We start from the raw sequence: 26,825 nt of genomic DNA, 5'->3' as shown, positions 1-26,825 counted from the left end.
CTTTCAAATAAAATTTTCAATATATGTGCTGAAAAGCAAAATACTTGTTTATTTACAGCTGCACATTTTGATAATTGCATTTCATTTCCTCTGATGATATGAGCCATTATTGAAAATCCATAGATTAAGGAAATAAATATAATTCTTTTCCATATATTCCTTGTTTCAAGCAATAAATTTTTAACTATAATATATTTTTATGTATATTTTAATCCACGGAATTTAACTTTAATCATTACACTTATATGTTGCTTATTTTTTATATATTGAGCTTTACCTTTTTGGCTAGGATTGTCCTGAAATTATTATCGCACTTTAATATCTAATAGGACAATTCACTTGATTTCTAATCTGTGACTTATCTCATTTATATATATATATATATATATATATATATATAGTTGGGAATCACTGCTTATCAAGGTTCAGAGGCCACGCTAGGATAAGGGTAAACATGTGTGTTGGGAAGGCGGTGATACAACACCATGATGATCAGTAATGATGGAACTTTGGTAGAATTGAATTTTGTAAGAGAACGGCTCAACAAGAATTTATTTGCATTAAACTTGAAAATGATCCTATGACGGCCAGCTCTAGGCAATAAACTTTTCCCATGGAATTTTCCTTTAGTTGTTGACAGTTGTTGCAGCTAGAGGAGTGTTTTTTTTTTGTTTGCTTTTTTCTGACGATAACCAAGCTTCCATGAATGACTGCACAAGAAATATCAAGGCAAAATGCAAGACGTGGAAAAACAGGGAAAATCAACATCTGAACAAAAAAAAAACAATGAAATCAAATGACTAACTAATCAGCTTATGGTAAGATTTTAAATTCCTATAGAATTGACTAATCGGTTTATGGTAAGATTTTAAACTCCTATAGAATTGACTAATCGGTTTATGGTAAGATTTTAAACTCCTATGGAATTAACCAATTGGCTTATGGTAAGATTTTAAACTCCTATGGAACTGACCAATCGACTTATGGTAAGATTTTAAACTGATTCATGATTGAGTAATCATAGACCAGAGTTTTTTACAGGAGGAGGAGGACCATCGATTGAAGTTCAGTCGAGCACCTATCATGAAAATAATGATAGTGCAAGGATGGACTTGCAATGTCTCTTTTTCTCTCTCTATAAATGTATATGCATATCTAGGTTATTAACGTCTAAACAAGTGGAATTATTTATACTGTAGATGACAATCAACAAACCGGAAAATAGCAATAAAAGTCAGCTTGTTGTCTTGAAGTCTGCGTAAGCTATGCAAAATCTGAGCTTAATAATTAAAGACTTGACCATGTTATGAAATCGTGCGTGTATTCTGTAAGTTAACAGCATCAGTTGCTTCGTGTGTATTGACTTCATATAATTAATTCATCCATTTGGAAAGGAACCAGATTTCTCAGCTGGATGGTTATGAGTTTGGTTTGTGCTTAGATTTTGTCAGTTTTTACAGCATGTCAGCATTTTTGCAGATTATTTAATGTTGTAACAATATTTATTGTCAAACTGTTTTTTTTTTTTTTAAATTATCAAGTTTAAAGAAAACACTTGAGAAAGCATTAATGAGATGCATAGATTGACAAGTGAATGGTGATTAATATTATTAGAGGATTGAAAATTTCCATATAACATGCACTCCAAAACAACAATCGAACCAAAAAACAAAAAAATCGTTTTCTTGACTCTTATATGTCTTGCACTTCTTATCTTATGGAACACGTACATTAAATCCATTGCCAAGGTCGCTACCACTCCAGTAGATATCTTACTGCCAAAGCAATTCTTTACCTGTATAAGAGTCAAGTATGTCCTAGGATGGAGTACTGTTGCCATATCTGAGCAGGAGCTGTTAGAAGTTACTTATCCTGCCTTGACAAAGTTCAAAATAGACTTTGTAGCCTAGTAGGAGATGCTCTATTCTCTTTTCTGCAACCTTTTTCCCCACAGAAGAGACATTGCGAACCTGTCTCTGCTTTATCATTATTTTCATGGCAAGTGTTTGTTTGAGCTCCAATCACCAAACTGTCACAAAAAACACTTGTTTAGCTGAAAACACTATCAATAATTTCCCCCTACTCTTTATCTGTGCCTAAATCTAAATGTAGATTCAATAAACAAAGCTTCTCTTTTAGAACTTCACACCTGTGGAACTCTCTTCCGTTTCCCTGCTTTCCAGCTGACTAAAAAATGGTTGTCTTCAAGTCCAATGTGAACAAGTTCTTGATGAGCTGTCCCCTTAATCCAATTTACCAAATTTCCACTACTAACGATTACTAAAATATTGACTATTGACTACCGTACACTCATTAACCTTTACCATCAAGTAGCTTCTGGGCCTTGATAAGTGGTGACTCCTTTGCAAAAAAAAAAAAAAAGAAAGAAGATCTATACATCAACATTATGTTAGTTATCTGCAGATTTCTGCATCAGCAATAACCTGAGTCATGACAACACGGTTTGCTAACCACCATTTTTTTTTTTTTTTACAGATGTGAAGAAAAAAAAAAAAAGAAACAATTCTTATTTAGAATTCAAGCTAATTAAAAAAAAAAAAACAATACAGAAAATGCAGACAAATCTTTATGATGTACATAGCCGTCACAGTATGAAAATGTCATATTCCAAAAATCACAAATTGATCAAGTAGTGTTTTTTTTTAACTAAGAAACTTAGATATTGTGAGTAAGCAAAAAGGAACTGTCTAGCATCGCCACCTTAAAAAAAAACAAACAAGGGCAGATAAGTCCACAATAATTTAAACTTGCAAGATCATCCTTTTGTTGCTAACGATTTCACATTAATTGCTTAAAATCATTTAAAAATGATTTTCTTTATAAAAATGAAACTATTTGATTAATTTTAGTGATTCTGGGAATATGACATTTCCATTCTGTAACGGATACATACTTTATGAAGTTTTTTCTATAATTTTTTTTTTTTTTTAATTAGTTTGAATTGTAAACAATAACCAAAAAAACAAACAAAACATCATAATATGGAAATCAATCCAGACAAAGCATAGAGCCATTTGATATAAAAAGATAACAAAAATGAAAAATGATTCCCACAAAGACAGGAGATGCCTATTGACCTTAGTCTTGAAAAGATCCAGCCTATACGTAGGAAGAAAACAACTAAAAAGGAAGCATGTTCCACAAGCTGGCAGTTCTTGAGAAAGAAATTACTGAAATAAGAAGCTGCATTACAATGAAGTATAAAGACATCAAATTGATGGAGACCACTAGACGAACCGACATCTTGCTGCCCAACTCCTCACCTAATACACCTGTAGCCTGTGTCCCTAGTCAAAGATTCTTTTTTTTTCAAAGATTTCAAAGATTTGCCCCCTACATCAAAGTGGCCATGTGCCTTGTTTGGGATGAAAATGTAATAAAAAAATAATTTTTTTTTTAAATAAAAAAGTCAAAACAGCTGGAACAAAGGAAGCAGAGAATAGATCAGAAAATTCTGAAGAACACATGCCATTATAGTATTTACAGAAAAGACTGAGACTAACAACATCATGTCTGTAAGAGAGTGGTTATAGAGAAGGGTGGGGATAATCAAATTACAGATACACTTGTGCACCTTATCAAGAACCCTCAAATTGGACAAAAATTCACCAGTTCAGATATGATAACATGACTCCATACATTGTCTGATAGTGGATTTGTAGAGATAGAGCTCCAGGTGTGAGAAAGTGTTTGGAGCGATAGAGAACTGAGTTTACAAACAGCAGAAAGAGTAGTAAATCTAATATATAAACACCAAGAAAGATTTAATGAGAAAGAGAGACCAAGAAGTCTCAGAGTCGACTTTTTTCAAGAGCAGAGCTATCCATGAAAATCTCAGGAAGAAAAGGGACACATCTATGATTGAAAGATAAAAGTTTTAACAAGATTAAACAAAAATATTTAGATGCAGATATTCCTCCAGCATTTAAGCTGAGAATTCTGAATTTCTTTATGGTTACTTCCAGTGGCCAAGGGTTAATCCTTTTACCACCTCTGGTAATGGGTATATTTCTATGCATGGTGTAGCAATCGGTCTCCGAAGATTAACAGGGACACCACGTGAAATCCTTCCAAAGTGCCCGTTGGAGACTGGGATATAACCCTGATCTAGCATTTATTTCATCAAAGCACTATGGAAATCTAGAAAAAACTGTGGGAAGCTCAGTGTCAAAACTCAACACCGACCCATATTTATTGATATAAGACCTATCATTAGGCCACAGAAACCCCAGATTAGGCCACGGTTCAATTTCCGTAAGGCCAACTGGGAAGGCTATACCTTTGACCTAGAACAAGCCATCAACACCATCACCCCACTACCAGGTGAATACAACAACTTCCAATCCCTGATTTGGAAATTAGCCAGGAAAAACATACCAAGAGGGTGCAGAAAAACGTACATCCTTGGTCTCACGGAACCAAATAAAGCATAGTATGAGGAATATATCCAAGCTTATAATGAAGACCCATTTGCTGAAAACACGTTAGAGCTTGAAGAGAATTTGCTTGCTTCCATCAGTAGCGAATACAAAGAGCGCTAGCAAGTAACATCGATATGACACACAATAGCAAAAAAGCCTGGATGACAATAAAAAAGTTAAACTCAGAAAAAGCCCCTCAGTTCCGAATTGCAGCCGTGACACCCAACCAAGTAGCCCATCAGCTGCTACTGAATGGCAAACCGCAACAAAAAGAAAGAGAACAGAAAAAGAGAATGAAAGCCGAACTTAGCCACGTCATGCAAAACAACAATGCCCATCTAGAACCATTCTCAGAAGCCAAAATAATCGCAGCAATATCTCAACTAAAAAATGGAAAGGCATCGGGCCTTGATGGAATAACCACAGATATGGTAACACACTTTGTAACAACTGTAAGAAAGTGGTTACTGGCCCTAATAAATAACTGTGCGTCATCCCCCAAACTCCCTAAAATCTGGAAAAAGGCAAGAGTAGTAGCCATTCTAAAACCTGGAAAAGACCCCACATCACCTAAGAGCTACCGACCTATCTCCCTACTGTGCATTCTCTATAAACTATATGAGCACATGATACTTGCCAGAATAACGGAAACAGTGGAAGAACAACTCTCAGCTGACCAAGCTGGCTTTAGACCAGGTTGGTCATGTTGTAGCCAGATTTTAAACCTGACCCAATTCATTGAGGATGGATTTGAGACCAAAAAAATAACAGGCACTGAGTTTGTAGACCTTACAGCAGTCTATGACACTGTCAACCACAGGGCACTCATATTAAAGTAGCCCAAATGATACAAAACTCAGCATTGGTGAGCATAATTGAATGTCTACTTAGTAATCGGCGTTTCCATGTTGAGATGGATGGAAAAAGAGTAGATGGTTTATCCAAAACAATGGCCTCCCACAAGGTTAAGATTTGGCTCCAACCTTATTCAATATCTACATTAACGACCAACCACAATACCCAAATATACAAAGATATATATATGCCGATGACTTATGCATCACCACCCAGACAAATAGTTTTGACATCATAGAAGAAAGACTCTCTGATGCCCTAGCCACTCTCTCTAGGTACTACAAAAAGTGGTACTTAAATGCAAACTCAAACACGACCCAGGTTTGCACCTTTCATCTTAATAATCACCAAGCAAATCGGAGACTAAGAGTCATGTGGAATGACAACATGCTTACACATGAACATTTCCCAGTCTACCTGAGGGTAACTTTGGACAGAACACTCTTTTAGAAAACACGTTACCACATTGAAAGGCAAGCTGTCATCACGAAACAGCCTTCTCGGTAAGCTTGCCACCAGCAATTGGGGTGCCGACCCCAAAACACTGAGGCAAACAGCTCTCGTACTGTGCCATTCCACAGCGGAGTATTGTGCCCCAGTATGGGCAAGATCATGCCATGTCCATAAAATTGATGTAGAGCTGAACAAGGCATACCGGACCATAACTGGTGCCCTAAGACCAACTCCCTTGCCAGCTCTATACTGCCTAACTGGTATTCCATCACCATATATCAGGCAAGAAGTCATCACCAGAATAGAACGGTACAAACAGCTTAACGACCACAGGCACTCACTGTTTGGCCACCAACCAGTGAGACAAAGACTAAAATCTCGCAGTAGCTTCATCAATATAGAGGAAATCGATCCCAAGCAAGCTGCCTCCTATAGGATGGAACGATGGTGAGACTATAACAGCAGGAATAAAAATTAAGCCCTACCAGATCCAAAAGAAACACTCCCCCAGGGTTCAAACCTTGGTAGAAAAAAATGGGTGACTCTAAATAGAGCCAGAGCCAAAGTAGGCAAAACAAAAGACAATCTCCACAAGTGAAGCCTAGACACCTCACCTTTATGTCCATGTGGAGAGATACAAACGATGCACCACCTTAGGGAAAACTGCCGATTGGGTCCTCATTGCTCAAACCAAGACCTTAAGGAGGCAAACAGCACTGCCATGCGATGGGCTAATTTCTATTGCGATAAGATATGATGATGAACAAAAATAAACCCTTTTGTACCCCAATCCACAACTGAACCCAAGTCAACTTCTAGATTAGTTGCATATTTCAACCGATTTTAGAGAGATGCAAGAAGCAGCACCAGAAAAAATCTTTTGCATAATAATTTTTTTTTTTGTGAACACATGGAGAAAAAAAAAAAAGGTACTTTTTCCACAATAATTTTTTTTTTGAACATACGAAAAGAACAAAACAAAAAACAAAAACAAAGAAAGAACAATTTTTTTTGCAAACAAATGGAAAAAGAAAGAAAATATTGTGCATAAACAAAATCTGAATTATTTATGTCATGGATTCAAATTTATTGGATAAAATATTGTGAAACTGGCAAGCAGAATTTTTAAAGGCTCAAAACAGTTTAATTGAAACTTTGACTGCAAAATTTTACGAACAATTAATGGAAATGCCAAAATCAATTTCTCTGGACACCATAGCAAGCACAATAACGGATTTTTTGTTCAATCCAGATTTAAACTTTTACTGCTTGGTATGGACGATGGAAGGATATATTTCAACATGAGTTCACATTCGTGGACGATGCATGGAGATTGCGGTTGCTACTTTGCAAACTGGACAATGCAGAACATGAAAGATATACAAACTTCATCCTTCTGAAAAAACACATTTGATGAAATGATAGCACAATTATCAGACATTTGTGGTGAGTCAGCATCATTACTTAATATCTGTTACAATTGCTTGAATCTAAAGAAAAATGCTACAGACGATTTTGTCAAATATGTTGGAATTGTTAATTTACAATGCGAAAATTTTCAGCTGAAATCGCTCAATTGATCAATTCAAATGCCTCAGTTACAATCTCCAGAAGATGTAGACATATGTATGAATCTACTGTCTATGGTTGAAAAAGACAAAGAAATGACAGTTGAAATTCTGACAACAGAATGTCAACGACAAATAAATCTAAAACGAGACATGACAATAGTGCAACAACAAAGCCCATTGGTTTCATTGTCAAATCAGTAAAGAAATCTCCAACTGGAAATAGAAAGAAGCTGCCAACACCCTGTTGGTCATGTGGGGAGATGCACTATGCTCATTTTTGCCGATTTAAAAGACACATATTTCAACATTGTTCACATTGTGGGCACAAGGACGGATTCTATAGTAAAAATAACTGTAACACTTTCAGGATACATACTGCACAGCCAAGAGTTAAAAACCACAGAAAAACGGCAGGACGTTTCCAGAAAGCCACATTGAATTCAATTTTTACGACTTTCAATGTAAATTTTGAAGCTCAGAGAAAACATACTTAAAGCAAAGTTTAGCAATATTTTTCAAGAGGGTCTTGGATGTTGCTCTAAAATACCAACCAAGCAGCAAATTTGGCCAGGCAGATGTGTTACACAGACTCATCTCGTCTCATAAAAAGGTAATGGAAGAAACAGTCATCGCGGCTATATCTGTGGAACCCGAAGTTGTCTCTGCACTTGTTTCCACAGTGAGATCACTACCTGTCACTTCAGAGATGATCCAGGAAGCTACAGTCACAGATCCATTCTTACAGTTTCATCTCGCAAGTTGGCCAAAAACATGCACTGACTAGCAACTTTAACCATTTTTTAAGAGATATTTATCCAAGATCAATGAAACACTTCTTTTTGGAGAATGTGTTGTTGTCCCATTCAAACTCCAAAACAAAATTCTCAAGCAATTTCACGATAGATATCAAGGAATAAATCAGATGAAAGACTTGGCACGTGGCTATAAGTATTGGCCAAACATGGACAGGCAGTTAGAGGAACTTGTAAAAAGTTGTGCCAAATGTCAACTGGTTGTGAAGTCTCCTTGGAAAACAACATTGCAACATAGAAACCCCTTGGTCACGACTACATATAGATTTTGCAGGACCAATTAATGGACAACATTACTTAATATTGGTTGATGCTTACAGTAAGTGACCAGAAGTCTTTCAGATGAGCCATCTATAAATATAAAAGCGAAAATGTATGTATGTATGTATGTATGTATGTTCGCTTTTCCCCGATGTCCACGAAAGGCTTCTTTCAAACAAGCGCTTACTCGCTTCACAACTTTTTAAAACTTTTTATATCATCTATAAATTGTAATATCTACGAATTATCCACGGAGCTCGCCTCTCTATTTAATTTTATTCACTTTCAAACCTTAATTATTCCACATTTCCCCGCATCGGCACGTATTACATTCGCTTTTCGGTATAAAAAAAAGCGAAACTCGACTCTAATCACAGGCCGAAAGCCAGTTTGTTCAATGACTGTAGCTTTCAGGGAGCAGGTTTTTAAAAACAAACAAACCCATTTATTCCAAACTGTCCCGCACAAAATAACTGCTGAATACCTATCGCCGTCACGTCAATCAAAAACACGCACCTGTTTTTTTTTAAAACACTTTACTATTTTCCAACTGCGTGTCGTCAACGCTTCGGCTTTTTTTCACATACCCCGAAAAACACCCGGGCAATGCCGGGTACCCCTCACTAGTACTATATAAAGTGAAACTATAAAGAAATTACAAGCAGAATTTTCTAACTTCTGTAAACAAAACAGCAATCAACATCTCAGATCTCCACCTTTCCATTCACAATCAAATGGTGAAGCCGAACGCTTTGTTGACACATTTAAGAGAGCACTCTTGAAGTTAAAAGGGGAAGGAATGACTCGCGAGATCATAGAAATATTTCTAAGTAGCTACAAAGCTACCCCAAATCCAAATTGCCCAAATGGAAAGTCTCTTACTGAAGCACTGATGAACAGAAAAATATGTTTATCAATGGATGCTATTCGTTCATCATCAAATAATCTTCCCAGGAGAAACAGGACAAACCAGTTCAATCGTCATCATGGAGCAAGGTCACGTAAATTCCTACCAGGATAACATATATTGGCAAAAGACTACCGCAATGGTAAAGAAAAATGGACACAAGGTCACATGGTACGTCGTTCTAGTAATGTAATCTATGATGTGGATGTACAATCATCTATTTGGGTCAGATATGCAAATTAACTTTGTCACTCATGTCTACCAAAGAGACAACCAAATAACACAATCATTCAATTAAATATTCTACTGGACACATTTGAATTACCTTTAAGTATTCAAGCAACATGCAATAAACAAAGCAAGGTCCAATTCGAAGGATGTAATGAAGGTGTAAACTAACTTCAACTCTACAAATAGATCCACATCAAACATCCTACAAGCATCCTATTTCAAAGGGTAGATGTTATAGCGATAAAAGGGGGAATAACTCTAAATAAATAAAGTAAGAGTTGTCATCCTTTATAGATACTTAAAAAGACTAGAGAGTTCTACTGCGGGAACCTAAGCAAGCTTTGCCGGACACTGAATTTGTACTTTAAATAATTTAATGTTTCTGCCACAAATAAATTGTGTTTGAAATACAATGAGCTTGTCTACTCGTTCTATGCTATTCAATGATCCTGCCATCACAACTTCCCCGAACACAACATGTAAGCATATAAGAAGGTTGTTAGCGATGTAGAATATGGGGATGTTAATGTGACGTGATCTATGAACAAAAACAGCCAAACAAACGAAGGTTATATTTAGATTATAAACGTCCGTATATCTAATAAATCTTTGTACATCTATTTATTTTTCAAAATAATTCACATACATAAATCAGTAAATATGGATGGTAAAGGTCTTTGATATTTTCAAAAAGAAAACAAACCAAAAGTATGAGGTAAAATCGGAACAGGAATACAAAATCAGTTGCTAAGCAGAAAATAATAGGGAAGGAATGGGTAGTAAATTTATTAAAATTTATTTATTTGTTTTTATAAAGCTTCTCTATTTTGTTAACTTAAATATTAATTTTATTAATGTTAAATACCATTTATCAATATTATTTTTTTATATATATGTTATTGTTATGAAATACAAATTTACACATGTACAAAACAACAGATTCAAAACTAGAACACACAAACATGACAGTTGGCAGTGAACTTAATAAAATTATTAATTAATTTATTTTTTATATTATTAGACTTTTATGCTAATCTATATATTAATTCACTATTATTTTCTACTTATATTAAGGAATATTGTTTTTTTTATTTATATATATATATATATATATATATATATATATATATATATATATATACGACTGAGAGCACATCTCTCCCAGTGGTATTAACGTGGCCTCATATACTAATATGGAAATTTCTACATTCCAATGCAATATATACAGCACTTAGTATTCTAAAATAACCAGGCTCATTATTGCTTAACTTTGGTAATCTAATGAGAACCAGTGTGTCAACATGATTATGTCGTTAGGAGAAGAAAAACTTTTATGTAAAACCTGAGGTTTACTGTCTGATCCGTCTTGTGACAATCATTTGCACTGACTGACGTTAACAGTGGTTCCAAAAAGAGTGGATGGTCCTACACAAAGCCTTCACCACTATAAAAAAACCATCTGTGTGGATTTTGGACAACTTAGCTGCCTGAACCTCATAAATTGGGATTTGATAGAAGAGCCCTTTTTTTTTTTTTTTTACATAAATAGTTGTAAAAAAATTTTAATAAAAGGTTAGGTTTAAGTTTTGAAAACATTTTTAAAATAAAAGAATTACATATAAACCAAATTCCATGACGATTCTGCAAAATTTATTTTTGAATGAGAGGAGGAAAAAAAATATTGAGGGACGTTAACATGTGTGGAACATGGGGTGGTAGAAGGAGATTCTTAAAAGGGCATTTTGAATGATTAAGTGATAGGGAAAAAAATGGTGGAAGTAATAGGAATGAAAGTATATTAAATGTCAAGTTGAAAAAATATTGAAATTATTAATTCAGTGTTTTGGTTCTATCAACTTGATTAAAAAAGCAAAAATACAGACAAATCTTTATGAGATATGTACCTGTCATGGAACGAATATGTCATATTCTAAAAATCATGTAAATTGATCAAGTATTTTCTTTCTTTTTTATTAACTAAGAAATTCAAATTTTATGAGAAAGCGAGACTAGAGTTGCCACACTGTTTTAGAATGTGTTAAAATTCAAGGGCGATAATTAAATTTGACTACTAAAATATTGTTTGTATTCAAAATAATTAGAACTTTTTCAATAACTAAAAAATTATAGCTTTTGATTTTCTTAGAAAAAAAAAAAACTACTTGATTAATTTACGTGATTTTTAGAATATAACATCTTCCTTCCTTGACAGGTAAGTATGTGATAAAGATCTTTCTGTATTTTTGTTTTTTTTAATTAAGTATAATTCTAAATATGCATCTATTATTTAAATGTGAACATTTTTTAAACCTTTTTAATTACTAAAAATCTGTAATTTTTACGTACATCATAAAGATTTTTCTGTATTTTTTTTTTTTTGTTTAATTAAGTCAAATTCTAAATAATAGTGAGTGAGACAAATTGGTTTTTATGCTTTTCCCTTTTTCTCAATAAACAAAATGGTTGACCTTATTTTGCAATTCTTCACTCGGATTACTTTTCAGAGTCTCCAATTGTTGTTCCAGCTGCGAGATACGGTTCGCCTTGTTGGCCAACTCCACTTTAAACGCACAAACGGCTTCTTTCAACAATACCTCAGTGTTGTTCAAATCACTAGACGGAATAAACAAAGAAACAAAAACGATATTAATATTTTAAAAGGTAAGCATTATGTATATTTTTTTTCAATAAAATGTTGTGTCTAGGTGTATGAAGTTTGGACACTTTATAGAGATGTGTGCAGAACAGGAAACTTTGATTGTATGACCACATTGAATGAATTGATGAAAGTTCTTGAGTTAGTAAATGTAGACTAGTTGAGGTAGCAGGTTCAGTTCATAGGTGAAGGAAATTCCCCTGTCCCATTTCCCAACCTGCACCTCCCACTCCTCTGCATGTGTGGAATTTAACATAGAATAATCCCTCAATTCCGGGTCATTCAAGCTTTTTTTTTTTTTTTTTTTTGAGCAATTAACAAAAAATTGTTATAAGAAATAAATTGTGTGCATTTCTTTTATATTTGTTTTGCAGAGGGGGGGGGGCTCATACTGAAATGTTTATAAGCAAAATAATTACCCTACCAATATTTTTAAGTTCAAGTCGTAAAGCCTCCTTAAAGAAAAAAAAAAGAAAAAAGAAAAAAATAAACCCCAAAACTTTCCTTAACTATACCACCATAAGTTATCAAATTTATCAAATTTTCATTACTAATGATTACTATATTGTCCAATTTCTACTGTACACTCTTTAACCCTTATCCTTGAGTGGCCTCTTGGCCTTGATAATGTGGTGATGCCTATGTAAAAAAAAAAAAAAAAAAAACCACCACCCTTAAATCTGAGTAGCAAGCCTCTCCGCTAAATAAATAAAAAAATAATTGCCCTAAAACACTAGAATGGCTCAGAAGTGGAAGATTATTTTATATTAAATGCACTTATGAAACTTTTTCTTTATACTAAATTCTGAAATAATTGCTTTTTTTCGTCAAGTTTTTTTTCTAGGTGATCAAACATAATCACCTAAAAAAAGTAAAATCTATTTTTTTTTTTTGTATGCATGAGGGGGGAGGGGATAGTGGAGTGTGTTAATCTACAATGCGTTTATTTTTTCATATTGAAATTATCGATTGAGGTGTTCTCATTTTATTTCTGTTAAACTTAGCTTTTTGTGTATAAACGTTTATTTTTTGTCAAAACATATTTTGTGTGTAATAATAAAGTCTAAAAGATCAAAAATAAGTTTAGTCAAAGAAATAAAAAAATAAGTTTAGTCGAAGAAATAAACAACAAAAAAACAAAAAAAAAAACAAGTGTACATTCAAAAGGAAAGCGACAGGATGGGGTTCTTTGATAAAGCAAAAGCATCCACTTTCCCTGCCCATAATAAAGTATAACAAAATTAACATTTCCAGAGAGAACAGAAAAGTTAGATGAGAAAGATAAAAACAACAGAAAAAAAGAAATAAAGTGAGAAAAAGAGGAGAAAGAAAAAAATAAATAATAATCAAGCCACTGCAAAAATTCTGTTTTTTTTCTAAAATTAAAATAAAAGCAGAACTTCACCTTTTTTTTTTTTTTTTTTTTTATTAGGGATCACAACTTATCAAGGCCTATAGACCACTCAAGGATAATGATCAATAAATGACATATGGGTAGTGAGACAACACCCAGATGAGTGATAATGGTGGAAATTGAGTAGAATGTTTATTTAAAAGGATAGTTCAACAGGAACTTGTTTACATTGGACTTGAAAATAACCATGTTCTAGTCAACCGGATAGCAGCTTTGTAGTATTGTGTTCCACAGATTGAAGCTAAAACAAGCACCTGCCATAAAAATAACCATTTTCAACTGTCTAGGGCAGTTGTTTGTGCATCCAGCTAAAACACAAAAAATACACAACAAACCCCTATAAAGTTGGCATTTTTGTTTTACATCAGTAATCATAAAAATATCTAAAATTAATAAAAAGGATTCATTTGGGAGGGGGACATTTATATGATTTAATCTGATGAAGTAAACACGATTTTTTATGTTATGTATTATTACAATCATGAAAACAAGTCAGCATTTTTTTTAAATTGAAAGACGCTACTTTTGGATTTAATTTATCGGTACTCCTGCAGTATTTTACCCACCGATTTCACGATCTTAGCCGAGCGTTGATCGACATCCGTCGGAAAACGCCGGAACATGGCGAGCGGTACGATACTCTATCAGCCAATCAGGGCGCTTCAAACGAATGCGCAGCAGACGAATAATTTTCATTGAAATTACACACATAGCGTTTCATTTCAGTTATTTTATTGTTCAAAGTAAAAATACACAGCCTTTCATTTCAGCTATTTAATTTAGCGATAAAAAAAAAAAAAAAAACCGGGAGCTGTTGGAAACATATTTATGCGAATTTATGTGGAGACAAAAATTTGGACACAACCCTTTTGTCTCCATAATAAATCAAATCGCGGAAGGCTACCCGGTTTGGGAACGAGCTTCTTTCCACATCCTCTGAAAACCCTTTGCTCCCTACTTTGCCTCTACAGTCAGTAGAAAATCTTCCAGTTGGAACTAAAGATAAACAGTAATTGTTGTGTCCCCCCGCCCCCTACAAACATTACTGAAAAAAAAAAAAAAAATTGTTACTGTTTAATAACGTTTTGTTAAAAACAAACAAAAAAAAAGCATTGAAGTGTTTATTACTGTTGCTTACCCCCCCCCCCCCAAAAAAAAACTATCGGAAAACAAAATGAACCAAAAAAAAAAAAAAAAATATTCAACAAAATAAATTTATTTTACTTTAAAAAAACTTACGGTAAGTGTTTGTGATTTATTTTATCCAAATTTTTCTGTATTAATTTTATCCATTTTGTTGTGTGTGTGTGTAATATCTTTTCCTTGTAATGTTGTTGCTATTCACATACTTTTAGCGTTCTTGCACCGTCGGCGTAGCTCCGAATTCTCGGCTTTCGTCGGCGTTAACGCCGAAAGCGTTCGTCAACGCTCGGCTAAGATCGTGAAATCGGTGGGTAAAATACTGCAGGAGTACCAATTTATCCTTTCTTAATTATTGTCATTTGTCTACCAAGAAAGGGGATGGGAGAAACTTAATTTTATTAGTGCTCTTCAGGGATTCTTAATTTTATTTAACGTTTTTAGTAGTGCTCTGGAGGCCTCCTAAGTTTTATTCTTTCACTCCTTGCTTTAAAATAAGGAGTGTCTCTTTTAGGGAGGGGGGGTTGAGAAAATCCACACAATTTAGCATCTTCTATTTAGTTATTTTGTTTTTATGGCTCCAGGCAGTGCCAGGTAGCCCTGCTAGTAATCCATAAAAAGTGTAATTCTGCTAAGATCTGAAAAGGATCCAAACCAATAGCAGGTTTCTGATAACTGATCAAAACGTTCAAGTTACTTTTACCGGACAACACTAGATTCCTTTGCTTTTAACAAAAATGCCAAGAAATCAAATACACCACTTACGTCAATTCTTCATCTTTCTTTAAAACTTGATCATGAAGGCTTTGGATCTCCTGATTATCTTCTATTTTCTGTTTTTCATAGACCTTGATTTTCTCAGCTAATTCTACCCGTTCTGTTTTCATGGCCTAAAAACAAACATAAAAAGGAAAATCATCCGTTAAATATCTACCAAAATAGTTGCTTTAAGAAATCTAATAAATGTAATTGGTATTTGTCTAGAATTCAATCTAATTAAAAAAAACAAAAATACAGAAAAATCCTTATGATGTACAATGTACATACTCGTCACTGTCATATTCTAAAAATCACATAAATTAATCAAATATTTTTTTGTTGGAATATTTCGGAAATAATGATGTCTATTAATTTTTTATTAATATTAATATGACCGAGGAAAATTGGAAGGATCTATTTATAGATACTGAGGATAGGAACTGATCAATCAAATGGGGCCACCTTCTGCTAGCAACCAATCAGAAAGCACAATGGATCTGTTAGAATTCCCATACATAATTTTTTGTGTCAACATGAGAAAGATGTCTGCCCTTCGTATGTAACTTTTAAAGTTTAGGACTTGTACAGATCAACTACCTGCCAAAATCACTTTTTCATCTCCAAGACTTCTGCAAATTAGTTACCTATTGGAAACTTTTCTGAAATTAAACATAGCTTTCAATTCAAAATTTTTAACTAAGAAAACAAAGTTTTATGAGGATGCGAGATGAATCTGCTTTAGAAATCAAGAGAAACAACTCAATTCGACTACAGAGATTTTTTGTTTGTTTTAATCAGCCTTGGAATGGCTGCAAAATATTCATTGCTAAAAATGATAAAATTTGATTTTCTTAGTTAAAAAAAATTTAATCAATTTATGTGATTTTTGGAATATGACATTTTCATTCCGTGACAGGTATGTAGATCATAAAAAATTTTCTGCAGTTTTGTTTTGTAAATTAGGTTGAATTCTGGATAAGACCGGTATAATCTTTTAATTATAATACATGCCAAATAAAAATAAGATGCAAAACAATATAAACAAATTTAAAGGGTAGGAGAGGGTAGAGCCATTGCACTTGATATTCTGGTGTTGCGTCTTATTTCTTTTAATTCTGTTAAGACTCACCGTGTGTCTTTCAATCGTAGGCATATCCCTTTACTTCATGAAATTCTCATGGATAGCTCTACTCTTGAGAAAAAAAATTGACTTTGAAACTTTTTTAACTATTATTAGATTTTATTTGGAGTACATAAATTAGATCCGTTGCTTTTTCTGCTTCTCATAAAGCAAGTTCTCTCTATCTCTCCAAACACTTCCTCACACCCAAGGCTATTTTCTATCACTACAATTCTATAATCAGACCATGTATAGAGTACTGTTGTTATATTTGGGAAGGTGAATCTTTGTCCCATTTGAGAGTTCTTGATAAGATGCAGAAACATATCTGCAATTTTGTTGACCTCAACCCTATCTTCTCTGCAACCTTTCTCTCACAGACATGATATTACTAGTCTCAGTCTTTTCTATAAATACTATTATGGCATGTGTTCTTCAGAATTATCTGGTGTATTCCCTACTACCTTTGTTCTGGATCATTTGACTTGTTCGTCTAGTGGCCTCCATCAATCAGCTGTTTTGATACCTCATTATAACAGTTTCCTATTCCAGTAGATTCTTTTCAAGAACCACAAGCTTGTGGTATTCTCTTTCTGCTGACTGTTTTCTCCCTACTTTTAACCTTGGTCTTTTCAAGACTAAGGTCAATAGGCATTTCCTGTCTTTGCGATAATTATCTTTCATTCTTGTTTAATCCTTACATTAAGCGGCTTCACACTTTGTCTGGAGCAATTCTCAGAAAAAAAAAAATTGCGTATTTTTTTTTTTTTTTTCACACCGGATATGATAAACAAACAGAAAAAATATCATTTTTTTTTTTTTTTTTCAATAAAAATAGAAAATATGAAATTTGCAAGGCAGTCTGTTCTGTCTTATAAAATAAATACTTCATTTTCAAACTTTCATAATTTTGTTTTTTTTAAATATTTGTTATCTTTGATGTTCAAAGTTCTATCAACTAGCATGGAATGGTTAATATTTTATGATTTGGATTAAAGTTAAGCTATAAAACTTAAATTGTCAACTGTAAATAAATGCAATTAGAAACAATTTAATAAAATTGTAAGGAAATATTTACATAAACTATGAAAATATCCATTTTTTTTTCTTTTACTTCTCTTTGCTTGCTTCACCATGACAACAGAATTAAACAAAAGATTGGTTTTAAATCGTGGGTTGGGGTACTCTGAATGAAGAAAAAGGGTGCTTCTTTATTAGGGCGAAATTCAAAAATCGAAATATTGAATTTCAATTAGAACCAATGGTATATACTTAATTGTCATGTCATAGTAATGAAAATATCCAAAAATTATAAAAAGCAACAAGGTAGAAAATTAATTATTAATAAAAACAGTTGCGAAAAATGGAATTTTTTTAAATTGGTTCAAGATTTAAAAAAATAAGTGCCTCCTAAATTATGAGTCAAATTCTTCGGTTTCTTTTTTCTCTTTTTTTTTTTTTTTTTTTTGCAAAACTCAATTTTTGCTGTCTTTGAAAACTATTTTCATTAATAATCATTTTTCTATGGTATCATGCAGTGATTACCTAGTTTATTGGTTTCATCCAGATATATTATTGATGCATTCGTTCCAAACAACTTATTTCTTTATAAAACTATGATTTATATATTTATATTTCATTTTTTTTTTTTAATATAAATATTTCATTTAAAAATTAATAATAGTAGTAATAGAACAATCCACTGTTATACAGTAGTGTCATCTTGAAATTTAAAATATAAAAATTAAGAGACCAAAGTGCATATTTGTTTTTAATAAACATTTATTTATTTAAAATTCAAATTTTTTATTCATATAAGAGACTACATCAGGAAAATGCAAACAATATTTTTTTTTTTTTTTTTTTTTACGTGTCATGTTGCTATTGTTTTAGCACAATCTGCAGTTGTGGATGAAGATGGAGGTTTAAATGCCCGAGTCAGTGTGGGAAGCATCTTGGGAGGAAAAAAAAAAAATTACACTCTATCTGTTTTTTTGAACCGTTATATTTAACTTCAAAATTATAGTAGTTTCTAACAATAGATTATTCCATTATTACTCATACGTGTGTTCTTCCCACATTGACTCGGACATATGAATTAAAACCAGTTGCCTGCAATACTACAGTGCAATAGAGAGGAGTTAGAACAACAATTTATTAATTTTACTTATTTAATCTACTTTAGATTAAAAACAATGAGTGAAATTAATAAATTAATATAAGACCGTTTACATATGTTCAAAGAAATCAACCCGGTTATTATCTGTGTATTCATTGTTTTGCTGATGATTATTCTCATCTTCATTGTTGTTTCACCACGTTTTGGCCAACTTATCCTCTGGCCTTCTTCAAGTGATTAACCACAACGGGATAGGAATGCTGAATCTTGTAATTATGTAACCTAGTAATTATTGCCTTCCATAACATAAAACTGAAACTACTGTCAATAATTTTCCCCACTCTTTATCTGTGCCTAAATCCAAACGTAGATTCCATGAGCAAAGTTTCTTTCTTAGAACTGCACGCCAGTGGAACTCTCTGCTGCTTGCCTGTTTCCCACCTGACTACAACTTGGACGTCTTCAAGTCCAACATAAACAAACTCCTGACAAACCCCCCCTTAAGTAAGACACTCTATCAAAACCCCCAATACTAATGATTACTACAATACTATCTCATTGATTACTGTACATGCAATAACCCTTATCCCTGAGTGGCCTTTGGGCCTTGATAAGTGGTGACCTCCATGTAAAAAAAACAACAAAAAAAAACAACAACTATGAAGATGAAGATAACAGTCTGCAAAAAAAAAAAAAAAAAAAAAAAAATGAATACACAAATTATGAAAACCTCATCTTAAATGATTAAAAAAAAAAATAAAAAAATAATACGAGTTATTATTGCTTTGATTTCTTTAAACATATGCGAATGATCTTATATTAATTCATTGATTTCATTTACATCTTATTTAATCTATATATTAATCAATGTCTATGTGTTACCTATAAAAAGAAATGTTAGAGAATCTACATAAAAAGTAAATATGTATTTATAAGTAAAATTTTCCATTGAAAGACAATGGAAGTTGTCTCGAATCTATAAGTGCACCTTTAAGAGAATTAAGGCAGCAAAACCTCCCTTAAAATTACACGTATACAATTTTTATGAAATTTAAATCATCTCACTTGTCTGTTTAAATGTATGTATGTATGTATGTTTGTTTGTATATCTACCTAAAACTTTTGACAGAGGCGACAGATTTTCACATTTATCGTTTTGAAACTCGACCCTTCAGATGACAAATATTGAAAAATTGACTAAAAACATTAATTCCTTCACCCTCAACTGGGCACTTTTCTACAAGGAGGGGGTTGCTTTTTTCATTGATATTTTCGAAAGTCATTCCCTCTTTTCGATTGACTAGCCTTAATTTAAACCTTTGTTCCGGTTTGGTGATGGACGCAACAGCAAAGCCATCAGGTTGTTTTTTTTTGTTTTTTTTTTCACATTCTTTTCTTCCTTCGCGGTACGGGTACCTCAAACACAATAAAAATAATGATAAATACAACAAAATTTAAACCACACATATAAGACACTAATGAAGAGAGTTTCCCAAAATTTCAGTTTCTTCCAACTATATAAGGGGATGAAGCAATGGTGGGTGAGGAACAGTTAAAGAAAAATAAAAATGAGCAATGAGCATAGTGAAAAAAAAATCAGTGCTCCTCATTAGATCCCAAGCAAGGTTGGGTCTTCCTGCTAGTATTAATATTTATTAAAATATTCCTGCTAGTAGTAATATTTATTAAAATAAAAACAAAATATTCAAATTGTTCAAAAATTCAGTTAGAGTTATATGTTTAGTGATGCAAGCCAAGATATGAATAAACAAAAAAAATTATTTTTAAAAGAATTATTAAAAATTTTTAAAACAAAAAAAATGTTTCACACAAATATATTAGATATTCCCCAAGAAAGGTGTTACTAACCCAAATGTTAGCTATATAAATCAATTAAGTAATGTTAACAATTTAAATAATTTGTTTTTAATAATATTTAAAAACTGCTAAATGTAGTCATCCTATCTAACCTGCCTGTTTCTAACGACACTGTTATCTGATGAAAACATCGGTGCTCGTGTGAATTGGTGATCTTTTAAACCAACATATTTCAGGTGAAAACATTACATACTTATGTGTCATGACGAATTTAGTATAAATTACAAAAATTAAGAAAAATAATTACAAGTAAAAATAGAATTTATTGAATTATTGAGTTTTGCGTTTTATTGTAAAAGAGCAGTACTACCAGTACAATACAAACTGACTTTTATTTAAATTTACTTAAATTAAGGGTCCCCTAAAAATCTCAGAACGTGGCTGATTTTTTGTAAAAAATACATCCAGCATATCTTTTACGGGATCATTTTTCGGAATTTTTGGAATTTATACTAATTTTGACATGACACGTAAGTATGCAATAATGTTTTCACCTAAAATGCACTGGTTTAAAAGATCATCAATCTACCCAAGTACCAAAAAAGAAGTTTATGAATGAACCAAGTAAACCCCTCCCCATCTCTAATAGGTTGAATTTTTTGATTAAGGAAATAATTGTCTTCTATTTAGCTTAAATGAATAGCTTTTTGCACAAGAATACAACACTCAGGTAGCCTTGTAATTGCGAATGCATATATAACTACTTATACATTTCCCTTTCATGATGGTTCCGTCAGTACAGCATTTGAATCACAACTGGAAGCAGTCATTCATTTCTAACCATACTGAAGAGCCACGGTACGGAAAAACAGCTGTTTGTGGATGGGATAGATAATATATGGAACTAGCAGATAAACAAGCAAGCAGAGTAATTAAAATGATAACACTAACACAAAGTCAGCATCAGTCGTGGAATAGCATGTGATAGAAAAGGCCTTTTCTGGATTTCATAACTGAAATATTATTGGACTTTAGAGATACATTCGTGTATTTTTTAACTAGTGTGCTTACTTCTTATCCGTTAATTCCATATATTAGCCATTTTATTTTGTCTGAAATTTGATTCCATGTTTTACACTTGCCATATATATATATATATATATATATATTTACAATAAATATTAATCTTTTATTCCTACAGATACTAGTGTTTCATGCAATCATAAGTGCAGAAAGTGATAATTACTGTTGGTCACAGAACTCAAACTGAGTCAACAAAGCCAACCTTGGCTTTTGTGTGCTAGCCTTCTTCCCCTTGATCACCAAGAATTAACTTTTAAATGGAAGTGTATTAAGATACTTATGTAGCTGTGTAAGAGGGCTTGTCAAAATCAATTTTACAAAAAAGAAGTTTGAAATGATACATGTAACTAATTGACCACTTTATTCTCAATTTACTACATAAGGCTTAACTTTAAACTTCTTAAAGGTTTATATTTTTTCAATAAATATTAATAATTTCTTTCATACCTAGACACTAGTGTTTCATGATTATCTAATCATCAGTATATCTACAGATATGACAGAAAAAATCTTGGTACAAACCAAAAGAATTTACTATCTAAAGATATGTGGAAAGTTTTCAATTGTGAAATTCACACTCTGCTATGATTAGACACTACCAGATTCCTTTTGTTCAGACTACTAATATTTTTTAAAAGACAAATTATACACTTTTTGTATAGTCACAATGTTTTAATCAATCTTGCTAGTCTTATGAACTGTTTCATCAATGTATCTTAATATATAAAAAACGATAATTTTCAAGATTGTTGAAAATTTTGTTTTAATGCACTTATGATTTTCTTGTAACTCCATTCTCAAAATGTTGAAAAATTCTCATCCTTATTTGTGCTGATGAAAAAAAACTTAAATTTGTCTCCAAAACGTATGTACACTGAAAATTTTGAAGATGTCATATTTTTTAAACATATACACTAAACAATGAATATGTCAATATTTTTGTGTGTGTGTGTTTAATGGCATGTCTGCCCTTGTTGGGTTATTTTATGCCGAATCGTAGTTTAATGTTTAAATATTTTTTTTAAACAAAATTATTTGAATAAATATATTTATAACTGAAGTATAGTTTGCACTAAAATTTGACTAAATTCGTAAACATTTTAATACAAAAATAAAAAAATAAATGCATAAAATGTATTAAAATGCGAGTAAATTTGCAAGTAAATAGATAAAAATATTTAAGATGAATTTGCGTTATGTGTGTGTAAATTTGTAATGATAAATATTTATTACTTAGGTGTAGTTGCGTTTGTGTAAATTTGTATAAAAGTGTTATATTTGCATAAAAATATTTAAAATAAATTTGCGTTATGTGTGTTACATTTGTATTAGTAAATATTTACTACTAAGGTGTTTGCGTTAATTTGTATAAGAAAGTCAAATTTTATTTAATTATTCTTATGTATATAAAAAGTGCAAAGGATTAGTTTAGAAATACTAATTCGTATCGATTTGTATTAAATTGTTTTGCTTATTCACATATATATGAAAATTTATATTTTTGTATATATACCAATTTCTTTAAGGTAATCGATTATCTTTTCGAATTTTATGTTTTCGAAAAGTTCTTATTGCTGTCTTTGTAATATTTTCATCTTATAGGCAGAAAATCAATGCATTCAATAAGAAAATGTTTTGTTGTCAGCAGAACCTGACATGCAATACAAATTGGCTGGTCTTCTCCTTTAAGTAAGTATGATTCGGTAAGGTATGTGTGACCTATACGTAATCTCGTCAATACAACCTCTTTCTTTCTATTTTTTCTGGAACTTTGTTCCCAATTACCAATTGTTGGTTTAATGGCATATAATTTATTGCTAGTGTAGCCATTCCAATAAATTTGCAATTATTTTTTAATGTATTCATTTATATTTTTTTTAAATCTGTATATGGAACTTTAAAGCTTTCATCTAGGTTATCATAATTTTGTATCTTTAAAAATTGTTTTATATATATATATATATATATATATATATTATATATATATAATTATTATTCGTATGGATATTATAGCTACGTATACACAGACATATTTCGGTTATAACCTTATTTTGACTAAACTTTATCATGCTGAATAATCAGGATGAAAGCAGAAACACAAACCAGTTCATTTTTTTTTGTTTTCATCTTGAAGCTTAGCTAAAATAAGGCTATAACTGGAACATATTTGCACATATCCAGTCAAAATGTTTATATATAAAATTAACAAATAAATATATAGCTCTACTTATTATTGAGCACTATTATACAAACACAGGTTTAACAGGTTTAATATCTGTAAACAAAAATATTACTAGAATATACAAATCAATAGCTCTCACTCATGTCGTCTTCTGCAGACCTAAGAAATATTACCTATTCAATCAAAAATTTCTCCAAGAATTTTTTAAATTTTAATATTGAGAATGAAAATTACAAAGAAACCTAAAATAATGGGGGGGAAAAAAAGAAAGAAAAAAAGGTTAGTGAAAACTAGAAAGATTTTATTAAAATAAGTAAGATTCTCAAAACAAAAAGATGAGGAAATATTAATTTTTGTGTTGATGACATGCAGTTTTGTACCTGCAACTTGGAATGAACCACCTGATCTCGATTTAGTCGCTGGTTTTCTTCGGCTACTCGTTTCATGGATTTAGATAACGCCTCCATGGCTGCCTGTATATTCTCAATGAAGGCATCCTGATAGCAGTGCACAGAAATATTAACATTTCAGACAGGGAGTTTAAGTGTAAACACTTCAAACAAAAACAAAAGCAAAACAAAAAAGAAAACAGAAAATGAAGAAGAACAAAGGATTTTGTATCAGTTGTCTCAATTCCTGTCTAGAAATTAATAACTGATTTTTCTTTTTCAATTTTGATCTCTTAAGCCAACAACTGGATTGAAAAACCAAGGTTTACTTTAAATGCATAAGAAACCTAAATGTTACTCAGTACAGTTGATGCTCAATAATAAAAATTACTAAATCAAAAAAAATTAATTTAAAATAAACAAATAAAAATAAACAAATAAAAATAAGATAACACCTGTGGTAATAACAATAATTTTTTTTATATTGTCCTGTGTTAGCACGACTTCAAAATAAAAAATGGAGACACGACAAAGTCGCTCTGGTACTCCATTGGAATGTATGCTAACTATGAATTGGACCACGATGACAAGTGATACAAGCATAAGCTGAAAGTAATACAAGAGAATGACAATGCCAAACTTGTTTTAGGACATGTGGATATAATCTGATAAAGTTCTTGAACATTCCTAATCAGACGTAATTTTTTTTTAAACATAAATAAGAGCATTTGCTTAATGATTATCATAGCCTGTCCCTAGAGTGCAGGAGAAAGAACATGCAAAAAATAAATAAATATCAAGATCTAAATTGTCATGATCTCAATTATGAATTAATTAGATTATGAAAACCTAAGTAAATCAAGGTGATTCCCATTGTAATTTGAACACCTGGAACCATAACAAAAAGCCACCATAAATGGTTTAAAGAGATTGAAAAGACAATTTATTTTCCAATTCTGTAAAAGGTTTGCCTATTAGGAACAGATGAATGTCTAAAGTCAAGGTGATTCAAAAACAAAATACAACTGAAAACATGCAGAAATTGAGACTACTACAAAATAAGAACAACAATACAACTGAAATGTTGAGGAAAATCCATGAATGCAGGAATCAACCCACATAAACGAATGCTAACCAGCCACATTTTTTTTTAATTACATTTTCACCCCAAACAAGGCAAATTGCCACTTTGGTGTAGGGGGCTACTATCAGGGGCAACAACTACCGGGGTACTATGTAGGGATTTGGGCAGCAAGATGTTGGTTCACGTTACACTTGCACGTCAGTACTGTTGGGGAAGCAGACAGCGGAAGGGACCATGTGAGTGTCCACAAAGAACTAATGTCTCACCTAAACTGGACAGTATCCCTTTTGCCCTTACGGAAGAAAACAATGGATGAAGAAGCATTTTGAGTCCAGTGCATTCAATGTATGCCCACATCAACGGCTGCAGGCAATGAAAGGAAAACCCATGGACATCACATTCATCTCGAGGGGTCAAACCCTCTGCTGTCCACACCCTAATCCCAGTCCCACACCATTGGAAGAAAAGAGTCAAAGAGGACCTCGACCGAGACGTGGCATTGGGCATCATGGAACTTGTACCAGTAGGTACACCTACAACATGGTGCTCCAGAATGGTAGTTGCACCGAAAAAGGATGGGTCACTGAGGCATACGGTAGATCTACAAAAGCTCAACGCCGCTACCCTACGAGAAACCCATCATACACCGTCTCCTTTCAACCAGGCATCGCTGGTGCCTGCGAAAACTAGAAAAACCGTCTTGGATGCATGGAATGGCCATCATAGCCTTCAGCAAGAGATGCAACTACTTTCATCACGGAATGGAGTAGATACCGTTTTCTTCAAGCACCACAAGGATTCCAAGCGTCAGGAAATGCATATACACGCAAGTTCGACAATATCACTGAAGATATGCCCAGGAAAACAAGATGTATAGACGACACAATACTATGGGACGATTCTATTGAAGCATCATTTTGGCATACGATGGAGTACATAAATAACTGCAGCAAAAATGGTATCGACCCCCAGAAATTTCACTTTGCAGAAAAAGAGGTGGAATTTGCCAGGTTCTTGATAATGGAAGACGGGATAAAACCCACCCAAAAAAATGACTGAAGCAATATGGAATTTTCCGACACCAAAAAATATAACTGACATAAGATCCTAGTTTGGAATGGTGAACCAGGTAGCCTACGCTTTTTCTCAGGTCAAAGTAATGGCCCCGTTCCTGGAACTGTTGAAAACAAAAAGTCGGAAGTTCTACTGGGACAGCACACTCGATCAAATCTTCGAAGAGTTGAAAAGAAGGATCACAGAAGAGATCAAGAACGGTGTAAGAACCTTTGAAGTGAACAAACCAACTTGTTTGTTGACGGACTTCAGTAGGACAGGCTTGGGATATTTTCTTTTCCAGAAGCACTGCAACTGTGCTACCGAAGCCGGACTAAAGTGTGGTGAGGACCACTGAAGATTAATCCTTGCCAGTTCCCGATTTACTAATGACACAGAGTCCCAATACGCACCAGTTGAAGGAGAGGCATTGGCATTAGTCTATGGACTGGAAGCATGCCCAGAGCTGTTAGTCA

The 26,825-nt window shown here is 32.8% G+C and overlaps 1 protein-coding gene across 6 annotated transcripts in view; it reads right to left on the bottom strand.

Annotated features, from left to right (window-relative positions):
* The window catches only part of LOC145293891 (uncharacterized), a 69,184-nt gene that overhangs the window by 20,434 nt on the left and 21,925 nt on the right, over positions 1 to 26,825 (bottom strand). For 4 of the 6 annotated variants that reach the window (XM_080140654.1, XM_080140655.1, XM_080140651.1 and 1 more), the window contains 2 exons: positions 15,508 to 15,632; positions 12,001 to 12,145 (listed from right to left, as the gene is read on the bottom strand). In XM_080140654.1, the coding sequence (XP_079996780.1) occupies positions 12,001 to 12,145; positions 15,508 to 15,632 (270 nt within the window). Of the gene's footprint in view, positions 1 to 12,000; positions 12,146 to 15,507; positions 15,633 to 24,203; positions 24,321 to 26,825 lie in introns of all 6 variants that reach the window. The other 2 variants (XM_080140652.1, XM_080140649.1) reach the window with 1 other exon arrangement.

Source organism: Euprymna scolopes, chromosome 15 (genome assembly GCF_053919585.1).
Source record: "Euprymna scolopes isolate OS-2025 chromosome 15, ASM5391958v1, whole genome shotgun sequence".
Classification (NCBI taxonomy): Eukaryota; Metazoa; Mollusca; class Cephalopoda; order Sepiida; family Sepiolidae; genus Euprymna; species Euprymna scolopes.
The sequence above is the reverse complement of the archived record's forward strand: the minus strand, read 5'-3'. Positions and strand labels throughout refer to the sequence as shown.